The 18,663-nt window shown below is 35.6% G+C and overlaps 1 protein-coding gene across 3 annotated transcripts in view; it reads right to left on the bottom strand.

Annotated features, from left to right (window-relative positions):
* The window catches only part of LOC114337779 (dynamin-like 120 kDa protein, mitochondrial), a 231,158-nt gene that overhangs the window by 84,411 nt on the left and 128,084 nt on the right, over positions 1 to 18,663 (bottom strand). For all 3 annotated transcript variants that reach the window (XM_050656057.1, XM_050656058.1, XM_050656059.1), the window contains one exon: positions 14,187 to 14,374. In XM_050656057.1, coding sequence (XP_050512014.1) covers positions 14,187 to 14,374 — 188 coding nt within the window. The remainder of the gene's footprint in view (positions 1 to 14,186; positions 14,375 to 18,663) is intronic.

The following is an 18,663-nucleotide window of genomic DNA, read 5'->3' as shown; positions in this document are numbered from 1 at the left end:
TGCATTGCTAAGTGTCGGCCTAGCAGCCTTCGAAGATGGAAGACTCGGTCACTGTTACCGCCAATGTGAAATTCATGCTGTGATACAAACTTTAAATGCAAAATGGATTTCACCTATTGCCATTCATTATCAGTTAATCGAAGCTCACAGTAAATCAAGTTAGTAAAAAATAAGCCGTTTTTCAACATAATTGAAAAAACGAGGTTTGACAGTTGAAATGTGTAGTATAGTCGATTCGCTAAACTCAGACACAACTGGCTAGTGATTTTAGTAGGTAATTTTTTCGTTTTTTGCAAATTTTGCCAAAATTGGCAAAATTACTAACTATTTAGTAATTATTAACTATTTAGTAATTATTTTTTTTGCCAATTTTACCAAATTGGCAAAATTACTTGCTAAAATCACTAGCCAGTTGTGTCTGAGTTTAGCGAACCAACTATATGAGATATTACAAAAAGACTACCATCTTGGGATTCATCAATTTTTTAGTGAAACAATTTTTAAATAAACAATCAAAACGTCAAACTTAGTTTTGTGCTCATAACTTAAAAACTTGTTTATTTAGAGATTTGACGTCCAGAGGTAACTTTTTCAGAAAAAAAAAAAGATACATCGAATGAGATACGCTAAATGAACATCGGTTAATAAACAAAAAAGTTATTGCAAAACGGACGAGAAAATCGCTGTTTTTGAATATTGTTAATAACAATTTTATTGTTTATTAAAATATGTTTGAATATACCTAAACTTGAGGGCATTATGGTGTTTGAATGGTGTGCAGAAAATGGTCCAGATCTGTTAAATAGTTTTTGCAAAATTGAATTTGTTTATAAAATTTTTTGAAAAACGAGCTAATTTCTGATGCTGGTCCAGTTAATTTGGCTGAATGTATCTCAATAATCCGGGGCTCATTTCCTTCGTTAAGATGTATACTAATAGCCTATGAAAAAAAAAGTACAAAAAATTACATGTACGTACACAAAATTATTTGTTAATAAATAGCAGTTTTTAAGCTTATAAACAATTACAATAATTTCGTAGAAATTAGATCAAATTAAATGGCAATAAAAAATAGGGAAAGTTGGTTAAAATACACAACTTCTAAAAAAATTTTTAGGTCCTACGACCCTTAGGCTCTGAGATGGCCCCTTTCTTTGGAAAAATCACTGTTACGTTAATTAACAACACTAAAAGCTGAAATTAACCAATTATAAGAAAAGTCAAAGTTTTTAACAGAGTTTTTAGCAAGAAAAAATGTTAAAATTTGTTTAAACAGGAGTGTTATAAACAAAGAGTATTTTGCGTTCCGACTAAAGTAAAAAAAATTGTGGGCGTAGCCGAATGAGAATAAATTCGCCCCACTACCATTCGCTAGACCGTTGCAGCTCATTTTTAACATTGAGAGTATACCGGATTTGAAGCTTAATATTATATATATTTTGGTAGAAACTTGAATTTTATGAATATTATTATGTTGCACGTTTATTTAGTAGAATTATATTTTAAATAAATAAATTTAAAAAATAACAATAAAAAGGCCACTGCAAAAAAGGTTTATACATCCCATTAGCTGTTTTGTTTTGAATAATTTTGCAACGAAAATAAGATAAATGTTATTATTTTAATGTGGTATCATAGATAAAAAAATTAGTAACTTGGTATAGTAGAACCCGATAGGTAAGGCCATTTTTTCCGGGAGCTCTATTTTGAATCCGTGTGTAGTACATGCTGTATCGTCGATCCCGTTAGGTAAAATATTCAGATTCGTATTTATTGCACAAACTTACTCAAAAAGTTCCTTATAACAAATCCAGAGGGTACCAAGAGGTACCGCGGTCGGAAAATTGTTTAAACAATTTTTGTCAGATTTCATTAATTTCATGTTTACTTATAAAAGTTGGGTGACAAACTGTTTAGTTTATAATTTTAATCAACGCAGTATTAAAACATAGGCCATGAAGAAGTTTTCTGCAAAATTTCAAGTCAAAATATGCAACAGGAAAAAAGTTACGCAACCTTATAGACGAGTGGCACTACCCCAAAAAAACGCTTATTTCTCGAGATAGTAACCACGGTGTGGTGAATGGCTAATTTTGGTCTTACTTTATGTTTTTGATGGTGCTGAAAACGAAAATGAGGTTTATTTTGAATTTTAGATTGGGGAACATTGTCAAAATCGCAATTTTACCTTAAAAATAAAATAAAAATGAAATCACGTTTTTCTTAAAATTAAAAGTTACACCATATTTTTGCTATAAAACATTTTGTTCTTTGTACTCCAGATTTTAACATAAACTTGATTAAACAGCTCAATTTCAAATTTTGTCACTCAACTTGTTCGATTAATCTTTGCAGTTCAAGAATCTGCACCTTTTACTTCAAACAATTTATAACTTTCTTTATGGTAAGACAGAAAGATTGAAGCAGACCCCATTGTCTTCTGAAAGGTGAGAAATATATACTATAAAAATTTCAGAAAACAATATTAAAATGGAAGAGTTGTAGCGAGTTAAACGCAAAAAAAGATTTTCTTTTTATTTTTATGGTAAAATTGCGATTTTGACAATGTTCCCCCATGTAAAATTCAAAACAACCCTAATTTTCGTTTTCAGCACCATCAGAAATATAAAGTATGACCAAAATTAGCCATTCACCACACCGTGGTCAGTATCTCGAGAAATAAGCTTTTTTGGAGTGTGCCGCTCGTCTATAAAGTCACATAACATGTTTCCTATTGCATATTTTGAATTAATTTTTTTTGGAAAACTTCTTAATGAATTATATTTTATTGCTGTGTTGATTAAAATTATAAACTAAAAAGTTTGTCACTCAACTTTTTGAAGTAAATATGAAACTAACGAAATCTGACAAATCTGTTTAAAAATTAACAACTTCTCTTTTAATGTGTTTAATCATTTTGGGCAAATCTCATTGTTATCTAAATGCTTCAAATATGACACAGTAAAATTTTCAAAAGGAAATGTTTACAGCGACCAAAAATATGAGGTAAAATTGAAAAATCATCAAAATTGATTTTTCGCATTTTTGCATAAAATTTGATTTTTGAACATGATCCACTAATTCTAGAAAAAAATAAACTCCATATTCGGATTCAGAGACCTCGAAAACATAAGGAATGACCAAAATTTGTCGTTCACCTTAAAGTTGATTTTTGTGGTCGGCATAACGTAATTTTAGGGGTTGCTGGCGCTCGCCAGCCGCGCCTAAGATTCAGTCAGTCGACCACGATTCAGCTATTTTTTACTTTAGTCGGAACGCAAAATACTCTTTGTTTATAACACTCCTGTTTAAACAATTTTTAACATCTTTTCTTGCTAAGAACTTTGTTAAAAACTTTACTTTTCTTATAAAAGTTGTTAATTAACGTAACAGTGATTTTTTCAAAAAACGGGGCCATCTCAGCCCCCAAGGGTCGTAGGACCTAAAATTTTTTTTAGAAGTTGTGTATTTTAACCAGCTTTCCGTATTTTTTATTGCCATTTAATTTGACCTAATTTCTACGGAATTATTGTAATTGTTTATAAGCTTAAAAACTGCTATTTATTAACAAATAATTTGTGTACGTACATGTAATTTTTTTTACTTTTTTTTTCATAGGCTATTAGTATACATTTTAGCGAAGGAAACCACCAGCCTTACAAATTAGCTCGTTTTAAAAAAAATTTATAAACAAATTCAATTTTGCAAAAACTATTCAACAGATCTGGACCATTTTTTGCTCAGCATTCAAACACCATAATGCCCTCAAGTTTAGGTATATTTAAACATATTTTAATAAACAATAAAATTGTTATTAACAATATTTAAAAACAGCGATTTTGTCGTCCGATTTTCCATAACTTTTTTGTTTATTAACCGATTTTCATTTAGTGTATCTCATTCGATGTATCTTTTTTTTCTGAAAAAGTTACCTGTGGACATCAAATCTCTAAATAAACAATTTTCTGAAAAAGTTACCTGTGGACATCAAATCTCTAAATAAACAAGTTTTTAAGTTATAAGCAAAAAACTAAGTTTGTCGTTTTGATTGTTTATTTAAAAATTCTTCCACTAAAAAATTGATGAATCCCAAAATGGTAGTCTATTTGTAATTAATATCTCGTACTACACATTTCAACTGTCAAACCTCGTCTTTTCCTTTATGTCAAGTAACAACCTAACTTGATTGGCCTATAGGTCAAAGTGCATATCTGTTCAACATGCTCGCAAATGGTGTAGAGAATTCAGTGAAGGCCGAACGAAAATTCACGATGAATATGAAGGCCTTCCGCTCTAATCTCCATCGTGAATTTCCCTTCGGCCTTCACTGAATTCTCCACACCATTTGCTAACATGACAAATATGCATTTTTGCAATTTTTGCATAATGGCAATAGGCGAAATCTGTTTTGCATTTAAAAAACGTATCACTCCATCTTCGAAGCCTGCTAGACCCACCCCTTACACTAAGCAATGCAGCGTCGCGAAAGTGGTGGGATGAGAGAGAGAGAGAGAGGGAGAGTTGATGTGTAATGCAGTGTTGCCAGATTTATTTCAGCACGTCGCACTCTTTCTCAGCGGCATAGGGAACCTTTTTTTATGAATGACCCTCGTATATTTTTTTAGCGCTTGAAGTACCCCGCACAAACCTTATGGAAATTAGGTCCCAGTGGATTTAGTTCATACTTTGGGAAAATACCCTTTGAAGCATCCTGATAAAAAGTTCTCATGGGAACATCTCGATCGTATCGAGAATTTTCAAGATACATAGAGGCACAAACTCGGAAAATTGTAAGATTTACCGGGTATTCCAATTCCCTGAGTTACTGGTTATCTGGCACCATGTAGAAGCTTGGATTAAATAAAAGTACTAGTAGTCTAGGATTTTTTCCTGGCTATCCATGGCGACCTTTACTTTGATCTTGACCTTCAACGGACGTCATCTTCTACAGTTTCGAGGGTTTTCAGCATTAAATTGATATAAACAGATTACTCATGGTTTTTTGGGATCGCTTAACAGGAATATGCCATCAGAATTGACCTCCGGAGGACGTGGTGGCCAGGGCCACTGAAAGTGATGTCATCCTCTAGAGTTTCGATGGTTTTCGGCATTTAATTGATGCAAATGAATTACTGGAGGGTTTTTTGAGGTCGCTAAACACGAATATGCCACCTGACCGACTCCCGGAGCACCTGGTTTTTAAGGTCAATGAAAGGGGCTCCTGGAGTTTCGAGGGTCTTCGGTACTACATTGATGCAAACGGATTACTCATAGGTTTTTGGAGTTGCTGAACACGAATACCCCATTAGAACAGACATCGGAGTACCTGGTGCCTAAGGCACGTTATGCTTTGGAGATTCGAGAGCTTTCGGTACTAAATTAATGTAAACTGATTTCTCACAGGCTTTTTTGGGCTGCTGAACGTGAATACGCCATCAGATCCGACTCACGGAGCAGCTGATGCCTAAGGCAGGTCTTCTTCTGAAGTTTCGACAGGTTTCAGCATTAAATTGATGCAGATGGGTATTACACATGGGTTTTTGGAGCTGCTGAACACAAATACGCCATCAGAACAGACACCGGGGTACCTGGTGCCTAAATTAAAATGTCATCTTCTGGGGTTTCGAGAGTTTTTGGTACTAAATTGATGCAAGCAGATTACTCTTTTATTTTTGGGGCTGCTGAACACGAATATGACTTAGATAAATTACTCTGGAGTATCTAGTGACCACGACGGATAGCACTATCAAAATGAAATATAGTAAATCGAGCTTAAAATAAATGAAGGAAAAACATTGCCAGATATAAATTGAGTTTATATTTATAAATACTTAAAACAATTGAATAGCACAACATAGTTATTTTAATAAAAATCTACAAATAGCAAAAAAAATTTTCACCAATTTGTACGCTTTCTTTGAACAGCAACTCAGAAAACCTCCGAATACTCGGTGTGTACCAATCCGTTTGCATCAATTTAGTACCGAAAACTCTCAAAACTCCAGATGATGACGTGCCTTAGGCGATAGGTGCTCCGGTGTCTGTTCTGATGGCGTATTCGTGTTCAGCAACTCCAAAAAGTCATGAGTAATCCATTCGAATCAATTTAATGCCGAAAACTCTCGAAACTCGAGAAGATGAATAACCTTAGGCACAGGTGCTCCGTGGGTCGGATCTGATGGCGTATTAGCGTTCAGCGACCCCAAAAAGCCATGAGCAATCCGTTTTTATCAATTTAATTCAGAAAACCCTCGAAACCCCAGAAGATGACGGGCCGTAGGCACAATGTGATTCGTGGGTCGTATCTGATAGTGTATGAATGTTCAGAAACCTCAAAAACCTAAGAGTAATCCATTTGATTCCTCCGAAACTCCAGAAGATATCCTGTCTTAGGCACCAGATGCTCCTGTGTCTGTGCTGATCACGTATTCGTGTTCAGCAACCAAGAACCTATAACTAATCCGTTTGCATTAATGTAGTACCGAAGACCATCGAAACTCTAGGAGCCTCCTTCATTGACCTTGGAAATCAGGTGCTCCGGGAGTCGGTTCTGGTAGCATATTCGTGTTTAGCGACCTCAAAAAACCCTCCAGTAGTTCATTTGCATCAATTAAATGCCGAAAATCATCGAAACTCTAGAAGATGACGTCCCTTCCAGTGGCCCTGGCCACCACGTGCTCCGGAGGTCAATTCTGATGACATATTCGTGTTTAGCGATCCCAAAAACCCATGAGTAATCTGTTTATATCAATTTAATACCGAAACCCTCGAAATTCTAGAAGATGACGTCCGTTGAAGGTCAAGGTCAAAGTAAAGGTCGCCATTGGATAGCCAGGAACAAATCCTAGACTACTATTGGAATACCCAGTAATTCTTATAGTTTTCAGAGTTTGTGCTTCTACATCTTGAAAATCCTCCATACGATCGAGTTGTGCCCATGAGAACTTGTCATCACAATGCTTCAAAGGGTATTTTCCCAAAGTATGAACTAAATCTATTGGGACCTAATTTCCATAAGGTTTGTGCGGGGTACTTATCGAATTTCCAATTTAAATGATGAAAGGATTTGCCCTTTATTGTGGATGAAATCACAACTACCGCTAGACCTCGTTTTATACTTTTCTATTACGTAGTGCAGCTGTACCACACAACATTCAGCAACTCAAAGGTGCTCTTTCGGATAATGCCTATGGATTGGCACTTTTTGTAGTTGATATTCTCTGTGACACATTCTCCATCTGTGATTCGGTGATTACCAGGCGTAGGGATTGCAATCCAGCTGCATTTTCAGTCCAGTTGGATTTTTGCAAGATTGGCCTAAATCCAGCACGGATACAGCAAAATGTGGAATAAGAAATAAAAACACGATTTTAGGTGATAAGACGACAGTCTGAATGGCAAGTTGCCCACTCACGGCTTTAAATAAAGAGGCTAATGAAGACATGAAGTAACTTATTTCGAATTTGACACGTTTGCTGGATTAAGCATGTACAAAAACGCTGGATACAGCTGGATTGCCGGATGCTGGGTCCAGCAATTACAATCTCTAACCCGGCGCCATTAACTATACCTAATTTATTTTAACAGAAGGGAGATAATTGATATAAACTTTTTTAGCCGGAATATTAATTTTGAATGGAATGACCACATAAGCCGAATGACAACAAATAGAGTAGTAAGGACGGCGAGAGACGGTTCCCCAATAGGAAGACGATCAGTGGGAAGACCACGAAAAAGGTGGAATGACAACCTACTGGAGGCACATTGAAAAACAGAGTCATGTCTACACAAAAAGAAGTAGAATCTTTTAAGCTAAAATTTAATATAGTCATATTCAGGGGTGGGCATAGGCAGTTAACGCTGTCTGACGCGCTTGCGTTACCGAATTGTTGCGATGAGAGATGAGGAGTGTGGCACATGTTAGCTTACGATTGTCTATCACCGTGTTCACGCCGCCATGGCAGTCGCCCCAACCAGTATCAAGTGTACTATAGAAGAAAAAAATCTGTCTCTTGATTTCGTAACTGTGTTATTAAGCAGATTACAAGACGATATTTAATGAATTCACCACGAATTGCCCAAATAGGACTGCTGCATAAGAAGACTACAAGTTGCATAAGAATGTTGTTCTCAAGCTATTTTCTTGTGGCATTTTTGTAATTAACTATTTTTAATGTGAAATAAGCCACAATTTTACTTAAAAAAATGATTTTATTAACGTTTCGACGTCCCAATCGGATGCCGTTGTCAAAATACAAAAAATATTAATGAATCAAACAAAAATGTTGTTGCTTAGTAAAAAATTCTTCCAATAATTTATTTAATCTGACTCATTTATATCGACAATTCAGACATACATTATAATACATTTTAAAGTAGAAGACTTTAAAATGATATTGCCAATATTTATGAGTTGCGTTCCTGAGACGACTTTACTGAAAGATAGTTCATTCGATTACATGAAATCAACCCCAACTCAAGAATATACGTCACAAAAAAATCATAGCATGTGATCTGTCTTTAAAAAGGCAACCACATAAACGGTGACAGTAAAATTCTAGCGTTAGAGATTCCATAGTAAATCACGAGGGAAAACCAGGAAAAAACCTCGTGATACTATCCCGACATCGTAAGTATTAGGTCTTAAATGCGTAAGTATTAGGTCTTTATCGCGCTGAGCAGATGGAACGTGAATTATAAATTGTAAAATTCCCTCATCTTCCTTAGTCTCAGCATCCGTCACGGCTTGCAAATTGTAGAAGCCTCGGAGGTGTAACCAGAGAAGGTTCCCATTGTTTTCAGTCTGGTGGCATGTAGAATAACATTATGTTGTTTTATATGCCATTGGATTGAAAACTTATTTTTTTGCTAGCAGTTGCCGCTAGGGCATCTATGCCATTTCGTTCGTTGCAATCCGTGACTGCACGCCGGGATTTGTTTTGGTTGGATCAGGGAGCAGCATATGTGCCTCCTGATGAGAGACTAATAAGTTTCGAAACCGGTAGAGGTGCTTGCTGCACTCTCTGATTGGGCTAGAATACGATGCGGCTGTATTTTTGTTTTGCAACGAAATTGAAAATGGCTATTTATATGTTTACTCTGATTGGAGTACGAAGGGAACCATTCTCGTTGGAACTTTACCGCGCTGAGCAGATGGGACGTGAATTATAAATTGTAAAATTCCCTCATCTTCCTTAGTCTCAGCATCCGTTATGGCTTGCAAATTGTAGAAGCCTCGGAGGTGTAACCAGAGAAGGTTCCCATTGTTTTCAGTCTGGTGGGATGTAGAATAACATGTTGTTTGATATGCCATTGGATTGAAAACTTATTCTTTTTCTTTTTATTAGGTCTTACTTTAGTTTACTCTCAAAACTAATACCAGAATTCTGATTTTAATATGTATATATGTTATTTTAAATTATAAATAATATTAATAATACATAGATATATAAATAATACTAAAATATAAAATATGTACTCGATACGTTATTGACTTACTAAAATATATGTTATTGCAGTAGGATGTGGTTACCCATATTAAAAGAGAAAGTCAACAGAAAGAAAATACCACGATTAGTAAGTCAATAGCATATCGAGTTAGTACATATTTTATATTTTAGTAAAATCCACGAGGAAAATAAACTACCGGTAGCTGGCTGTATACCATAAATCACAAAATACCAGGTATTTGTAAAAGGTATATTTTAAAATACCCTAAACAAGGGTCACAATACAAAACGTTTTCGGATTAAGAAATCCATCATCAGTGTTTAAAAGCCCTAAAATTAAGTATAACCTAATTAATTGAGATAAAAGTTAAAAATTGACAGAGGTTTTAAAAAACAAGAGGCCATACTTACAAAAAATGCATGCCTGAGCCACCAAAAATGTATTGGGTAAAAACCCTTTAAATGTAAACGATTTAGTTGTTTTACATATTTATATAAAATTCATGTGATGTCAAAGATATGCCTGGATGTTACCCAGGGCAACACAGAACTCTTCCCACGTGGTTGAATTTTTTTTGGAGAAAACCTCACATTGGTGAAAACCTTGGAGAAATACAATATGTGAGGTTTTCTCCAAAACAAAATTTCAACCACGTGGGAAGAGTCCTGTGTTGCCCTGGGTAACATCCAGGCATATCTTTGACATCACATGAATCTTATATAAATATGTAAAACAACTAAATCGTTTACATTTAAAGGGTTTTTACCCAATACATTTTGGTGGCTCAGGCATGCAATTTTTGTAAGTATGGCCTCTTGTTTTTTTGAAACCTCTGTCAATTTTTTAACTTTTATCTCAATTAATTAGGTTATACTTAATTTTCGGGCTTTAACACTGATGATGGGTTTCTTAATCCGAAAACGGTTTGTATTGTGACCCTTATTTAGGGTATTTTAAAATATACCTTTTACAAAAACCTGGTATTTTATATTTTAGTATTATTTATATATCTATGTTTTACAGTCGAACCTGGGTATTAGAATACCGGTTATCAGAATATCCCGTTTTAAGGAATAGAAATTTGAGGTCCCGAAACGTTTCTAGTAGCCACCAATGATCGGTTATTAGAATATCCCGGTTATACGAATAAGTTTGCTTGGCACGAAGGCTATTCCAATAAGCGGATTCGACTGTATTAATATTATTTATAATTTAAAATAACATATATACATATTATGGTCAGAATTTGGTATTAGTTTTGAGAGTAAACTAAAGTAAGACCTAATACGATGTCGGGATAGTATCACGAGGTTTTTTCCTGGTTTTCTCTCGTGATTTACTATGGAGTCTCTAATGCGAGAATTTTACTGTCACCGTTGCATGTGGTTGTCTTTTTAAAGACAAATCACATGCTATGATTTTTCGTGACGGATATTCTTGAGTTGGGGTTGATTTCATGTAATCAAATGAACTATCTTTCAGTAAAGTCGTCCCAGGAACGCAACTCATAAATATTGTCAATATCATTTTACAGTCTTCTACTTTAAAATATATTATAATATATTTTTGAATTGCTGATATAAATGAGTCAGATTAAATAAATTATTAGAAGAATTTTTTACTAAGCAACAACATTTTTGTTTAATTCATTAATATTTTTTGTATTTTGACAACGGCATCCGATTTGGACGTCGAAACGTTAATAAAATCATTTTTTTAAAGTGAAATTGTGGCTTATTTCCCGTTAAAAATAGTTAATTGCATAAGAAGTCCCAACAAAGTGGGTCGGTAATACATGCTTAGCATAGTGTTCGCTCTTCTGCTACCTCGTGAACTCGTTGCTCATTATTTGTTAAGACGCGCAAGCAATCCACAGTTCGTGCATCGCTTCAATTAGTTATATTCGATATATTATGATATTACGATACACAATGATATATTAGTTACAGTCGGAAAAATGAAAGAATACCCATGAACGATCACATCAATCACTTATTTTGTATTTGCTGTCTTTTTCTATAAATAGCAAACGTTTGCTATAGAAAAAGACAGCAAATACAAAATAAGTGATTGATGTGATCGTTCATGGGTATTCTTACATTTTTCCGACCGTATATGGATACACTATATTCAATGAATTCACCACGAATTACCCAAATAGGACTGTTCCTACAAGGAACAAGTGTACAAGTTGCATAAGAAGTCCCAACAAAGTGGGTCAGTATTAGATGCTAAGCATAGTGGTTGCTCTTCTGTGACCTCGTGAACTCGTTGCTCAACGTTTGTTGAGACGCCCAAACAATCCACAGTTCGTGCATGGCTTCAATTAGTTATATTCGATACATAATGATATTCCAACGATATACAATATTAGTTACATTAGATATACGATATTCAATGAATTCACCACGAATTAACCCAAATAGAACTATTCCTGCAAGGCACAAGTGCACCTATGGTGTACAAGTTGCATAAGAAGTCCCAATAAAGTGGGTCGGTATTAGATGCTCAGCATAGTGGTCGCTCTTCTGTGACCTCGTGAACTCGTTGCTCAACATTTGTTAAAACGCCCAAGCAATCCACAGTTCGTGCATCGCTTCAATTAGTTATATTTCGACGAAGTTTACGTTGCATTTTAAAGAAATTACATTATCACTATTATCATCCACGTTTGATACATGCGTTAACGAAAGACGATCCTGACCGTATAGTGAAATTTTACGACTGCTTCTTGATTTAAAGGGTATTTTTTTTAAAATAATCCAGAGTTTGCAGGTATTCGCTATTTTCAACAAGACAGCGCTATACCGCAGTTCAGATTTGCAGTTCGCGAATACCTGAATGCCGAGTTTGGCATGTGGATATTGACCTGAATACCTGAATTGACTGGCCAGCACGGTCACTCGACCTAACGCCATGCGATGTTGCTTTGTGGGAAGTACCAAAAACAAAGTGTTCGCCATCCAATTACGTGATATTGAACATTTGAAAACAAGAATTCAAGAGAAATTCGATGAAACCCGCAACAACCCCGAATTATTTTATAAAACCTGCCAAAGCGTAAATAAGCAGTGTCATAGCTGTATTAAGGAAGCTGGCCTGCGTTTTGTACACAAAAGTAATTTTAAAACCATAATTCCTTTTGTATATAAATAATTTTGTATATATAGGGTGAGGCAGATAAAGGGCCTATTAGAAATATCTCGAGAACTAAAGGTAACTGAATTATGAAAATTGGAATAATGGGGTTTTGAAGACTGATCTATTTAATGAAAATATTTTCATCTACATGGTACTTCCGGTTATACCGGAAGTTGCTTATAACTTCGTTTTTTAAAATGGGACACCCTGTATATTTTGACATTTTTGGATTCTCCTCGATTTCTTCTTTCTTAAAACATAATGTTTTGTAACATTATACAGGGTAGGTTAAAAGATAATTACGTTTTCTTATTAATTTCGTAGCAATATTCACACCCTGTAGGATTGTAGTAGTTTGACATAATAAACTCTATTTATGTTCAAATGATTTTTAATATAGTCTACTATTGTTAACAATTATTAGTATACCTAAGTTTTTAATTTTAGTATACAGGGTGGGTCTAAACTCGGAATGAGTATTTTCTGAGTTTTCTTAAATGGAACACCCTATATTTTAGTATTGTAATGAAATGATATTTCATGGTACTTTTTTATTTCTTAAGCATTCCCTATACCTAACTGCTTGAATTTGTGCTTAATTGTTAATCGCACCAACAATCTTAACTTCGATGGTATTTTGACAGTTCAACCATTATTGGCAATTTTAAGTATCAGTCTAGATTAATATGTATTTATTTCCAAAAAATTATTTGTGATTGAATATTTTCACGGCTAACCTAATACAATTTCACATATTTTGTGTTGCAATTAATGTTTTGCTTGAATCACCAATAACTCACAAATTAAAGCAGTTAAGTTAGGTATAGGGAGTGCTTAAGTAATTAAAATGTAACATAAAACAACATTTGATTACAATGCTAAAATACAGGGTGTTCCATTTAAGAAAACTCAGAAAATACTCATTCCGAGTTTCGACCAGCCCTGTATGCTAAAACGACAAATTTAACTATACCAATAATTCCAAATAATAGTAGACTATATTAAAAATTATTTGAACATAAATGGAGTTTATTATGTCAAACTACTGCAAGCCTACAGGGTGTGAATGTTGCTACGAAATTAATAAGAAAACGTAATTATCTTTTAACCTACCCTGTATAATATTACAAAACCTTATATTTAAAGAAAGAAGAAATCGAGGAGAATACAAAAATTTAAAAATATACAGGGTGTCCCATTTAAAAAAACGAAGTTACAATCAACTTCCGGTATAACCGGAAGTAGCAAAGAGACCAAAATATTTTCATTAAATAGTTCACACCTCAAAACCCCTGTATAACAATTTTCATGATTTTCTTACTTTTAGTTCTCGAGATACTTCTAATAGGCCCTTTATCTGCCTCACCCTGTATATAAATAAGCAATAAACTAGTTTTTTTCTTTTTGTTCGGTATGCAAATTGATTGACTGACTTATCGACTCCTGTATACAAATTAAAGGAATGAATTGTCATATTCTTCGCTTTTCACATTAAATGGCATAATATTTAATCTATAAAATATTTGACAATAATCCAAAAATCTAGTTCCTCAAATAAATTATGTATTTTCGATTATTCTCTTTGGTATAATTACCTGCTGATCCTGTTTGGGCAGCTGGAAAATAAATATTTTCAAAAACATGAGGAGACACTTTTTCCCAAATATTTTGTAACAAAGTCTCTTCCCAATGCTTCGGACTAACTTGAGATAAATTAACAATTTCATCTAGAATTTCGGTTCTAGCTCTTTCAAAAAGCTCGTCCCTGTCTTGTTCACGAAGTCTAAAAAAACTCAAATTGAATATATTAATTATACGCCAGTCAATGAGAGCTAAAATACCTCAGATTTCTATCCTAGTGCACGGAATATGATGACATTAGGTGAATAGGCTCTACTTATCTACCACGTAATTCAAAGTCTACTCTATGCCGATATACGCTTATTATTTTTACAGGTAAAAAGTACCCCTTATTGCCAAAATTGAATAAAACTAATTGTAACGTAAATCAAAATACTTTTTAAGCTTTAATAGCATTTGATAAAGTTAAGTAAAGATCTTTTTATATTTTAAGACATTATTGTTGGTTGGCCGAATAATTTAACCCTTATAAACCACCTCATTTCATGATAATGATGTGTAAAAAATTATTTATTAATATTTTTAATTAACAATTTTATTTCGGTATTTTGGGTCAATGTTACTTTTCTTTGTTTCATTTTTCAACCTTTATAACGAGTCCTACCTTTATAAAATAAAAAAAGATATATTTGAACATATCATTTATTTATCTCTTTACTTACATGACATTGATACTTTTTTGTTATTTACAATAAAAATATCTTTTTGAAATTTTACATCCTTAAAACTACTCATGATGGAAAATAAAAGCAGGTGCATGACAGCACCTGCATAAAATCTTTATGCAGGTGCATGACGTGCTGCATCCTTTTTGCAGTTGCAAAACATTATGTCTAGTGATTCCTGCGGCGCAGGTGATATATGCAATTTTGTGGGTTGCAAATATCCATTACTATTATCCCATCACCAATTAATAGGATTGAGGAATTGATCGCCTAGCCTAACTTGAATTTCGAAATAAACTCTTAATGTCCTCGTCAAAAGCATCCGAGTGATGCTAATATTAGGCTACGGCTCCACGGGCGAGAAATTGACACTAGCAGTAGCCGTAAAACGAACTTAAGGTTCCGCGGAACGGAATAGGAATAGCCGAACTGTACCGACTACAGGACTTGTGCGTAGTCGGTTCAGTTCGGCTATTCCTATTCCGTTCCGCGGAACCTTAAGTACGTTTTACGGCTACTGCTAGCGTCAATTTCTCGCCCGTGGAGCCGTAGCCTTACAGCAGTGCTTTTAACCAGCAGCTGTGAAAAGTAAGTAGAAGATCCCATTCTCATCTGCTTCAAAATTGAAAAAAAGTTGTTTGGGTTTTTTTTACAATAACTCTGAAAGATACCTTATCCATTCAAAAACCATTTTATAGTAAATTTCAAGAACCATAAAATCACATTGATCACATCTATTCAAAATCTTTAGTTTTTAAAAGGCAACAGGGCAAGGCACAAGAAAGGTGATACTCGCGCTAGCAATCTAATTTAAAATAGTGATATCTCTGACAGCTTTCATGCTACAGTAATGAAAAACAAAACAACATTTTTGTTAAAAAAAAACAGTTAAATTTTTGTACTGAATAAAATTTTCCATATCTTTTATTATTTTCGAGTTACCTAGAGGTAAACAGAGTTAACAAAAACCCTCAAGGTCACTTGCACCCTATAGACGAACGTCTGTCATCTCTTCTCACGGTTGCAGACAAATTGGTTTTACTGTACATGGAGAAAAAGGCAGATTTTTAAGAGTAAAAGACTAAGTTTTCACTCTAATGGCATATAACATATCCCACCAGAATGAAAACAATGGGAACCTTCTCTGGTTACACCTCCGAGGCTTCTACAATTTGCAAGCCATACGGATGCTGAGACTAAGGAAGATGAGGGAATTCTACAATTTACAATTCACGTCACATCTGCTCAGCGCGGTAAAGTTCCAACGAGACTGGTTCCCTTCATACTCCACACAGAGTAAATGTAAATCAAAAATGAATAACCATTTTCAATTTCGTTGCAAAACGAAAATACAGCCGAACCATATTCCAGTCCAATCAGAGAGTGCTGCAAGCACCTCTACCGGTTTCGAAACTTATTAGTCTCTCATCAGGAGGCACATATGCTGCTCTCCCTGATCCAACCAAAACAAACCCCAGCGTGCAGTCCCGAATTGCAACGAACGAAATGGCATAGATGCCCTAGCGGCAACTGCTAGCAAAAGACTAAGTTTTCACTCTAATGGCATATAACATATCCCACCAGAATGAAAACAATGGGAACCTTCTCTGGTTACACCTCCGAGGCTTCTACAATTTGCAAGCCATACGGATGCTGAGACTAAGGAAGATGAGGGAATTCTACAATTTACAATTCACGTCACATCTGCTCAGCGCGGTAAAGTTCCAACGAGACTGGTTCCCTTCATACTCCACACAGAGTAAATGTAAATCAAAAATGAATAACCATTTTCAATTTCGTTGCAAAACGAAAATACAGCCGAACCATATTCCAGTCCAATCAGAGAGTGCTGCAAGCACCTCTACCGGTTTCGAAACTTATTAGTCTCTCATCAGGAGGCACATATGCTGCTCTCCCTGATCCAACCAAAACAAACCCCAGCGTGCAGTCCCGAATTGCAACGAACGAAATGGCATAGATGCCCTAGCGGCAACTGCTAGCAAAAGACTAAGTTTTCACTCTAATGGCATATAACATATCCCACCAGAATGAAAACAATGGGAACCTTCTCTGGTTACACCTCCGAGGCTTCTACAATTTGCAAGCCATACGGATGCTGAGACTAAGGAAGATGAGGGAATTCTACAATTTACAATTCACGTCACATCTGCTCAGCGCGGTAAAGTTCCAACGAGACTGGTTCCCTTCATACTCCACACAGAGTAAATGTAAATCAAAAATGAATAACCATTTTCAATTTCGTTGCAAAACGAAAATACAGCCGAACCATATTCCAGTCCAATCAGAGAGTGCTGCAAGCACCTCTACCGGTTTCGAAACTTATTAGTCTCTCATCAGGAGGCACATATGCTGCTCTCCCTGATCCAACCAAAACAAACCCCAGCGTGCAGTCCCGAATTGCAACGAACGAAATGGCATAGATGCCCTAGCGGCAACTGCTAGCAAAAGACTAAGTTTTCACTCTAATGGCATATAACATATCCCACCAGAATGAAAACAATGGGAACCTTCTCTGGTTACACCTCCGAGGCTTCTACAATTTGCAAGCCATACGGATGCTGAGACTAAGGAAGATGAGGGAATTCTACAATTTACAATTCACGTCACATCTGCTCAGCGCGGTAAAGTTCCAACGAGACTGGTTCCCTTCATACTCCACACAGAGTAAATGTAAATCAAAAATGAATAACCATTTTCAATTTCGTTGCAAAACGAAAATACAGCCGAACCATATTCCAGTCCAATCAGAGAGTGCTGCAAGCACCTCTACCGGTTTCGAAACTTATTAGTCTCTCATCAGGAGGCACATATGCTGCTCTCCCTGATCCAACCAAAACAAACCCCAGCGTGCAGTCCCGAATTGCAACGAACGAAATGGCATAGATGCCCTAGCGGCAACTGCTAGCAAAAGACTAAGTTTTCACTCTAATGGCATATAACATATCCCACCAGAATGAAAACAATGGGAACCTTCTCTGGTTACACCTCCGAGGCTTCTACAATTTGCAAGCCATACGGATGCTGAGACTAAGGAAGATGAGGGAATTCTACAATTTACAATTCACGTCACATCTGCTCAGCGCGGTAAAGTTCCAACGAGACTGGTTCCCTTCATACTCCACACAGAGTAAATGTAAATCAAAAATGAATAACCATTTTCAATTTCGTTGCAAAACGAAAATACAGCCGAACCATATTCCAGTCCAATCAGAGAGTGCTGCAAGCACCTCTACCGGTTTCGAAACTTATTAGTCTCTCATCAGGAGGCACATATGCTGCTCTCCCTGATCCAACCAAAACAAACCCCAGCGTGCAGTCCCGAATTGCAACGAACGAAATGGCATAGATGCCCTAGCGGCAACTGCTAGCAAAAGACTAAGTTTTCACTCTAATGGCATATAACATATCCCACCAGAATGAAAACAATGGGAACCTTCTCTGGTTACACCTCCGAGGCTTCTACAATTTGCAAGCCATACGGATGCTGAGACTAAGGAAGATGAGGGAATTCTACAATTTACAATTCACGTCACATCTGCTCAGCGCGGTAAAGTTCCAACGAGACTGGTTCCCTTCATACTCCACACAGAGTAAATGTAAATCAAAAATGAATAACCATTTTCAATTTCGTTGCAAAACGAAAATACAGCCGAACCATATTCCAGTCCAATCAGAGAGTGCTGCAAGCACCTCTACCGGTTTCGAAACTTATTAGTCTCTCATCAGGAGGCACATATGCTGCTCT

Source organism: Diabrotica virgifera, chromosome 7, assembly GCF_917563875.1.
Source record: "Diabrotica virgifera virgifera chromosome 7, PGI_DIABVI_V3a".
Taxonomy (NCBI): Eukaryota; Metazoa; Arthropoda; class Insecta; order Coleoptera; family Chrysomelidae; genus Diabrotica; species Diabrotica virgifera.
Note: the sequence above shows the minus strand (reverse complement) of the source record. Positions and strands in the feature narration are given on the sequence as shown.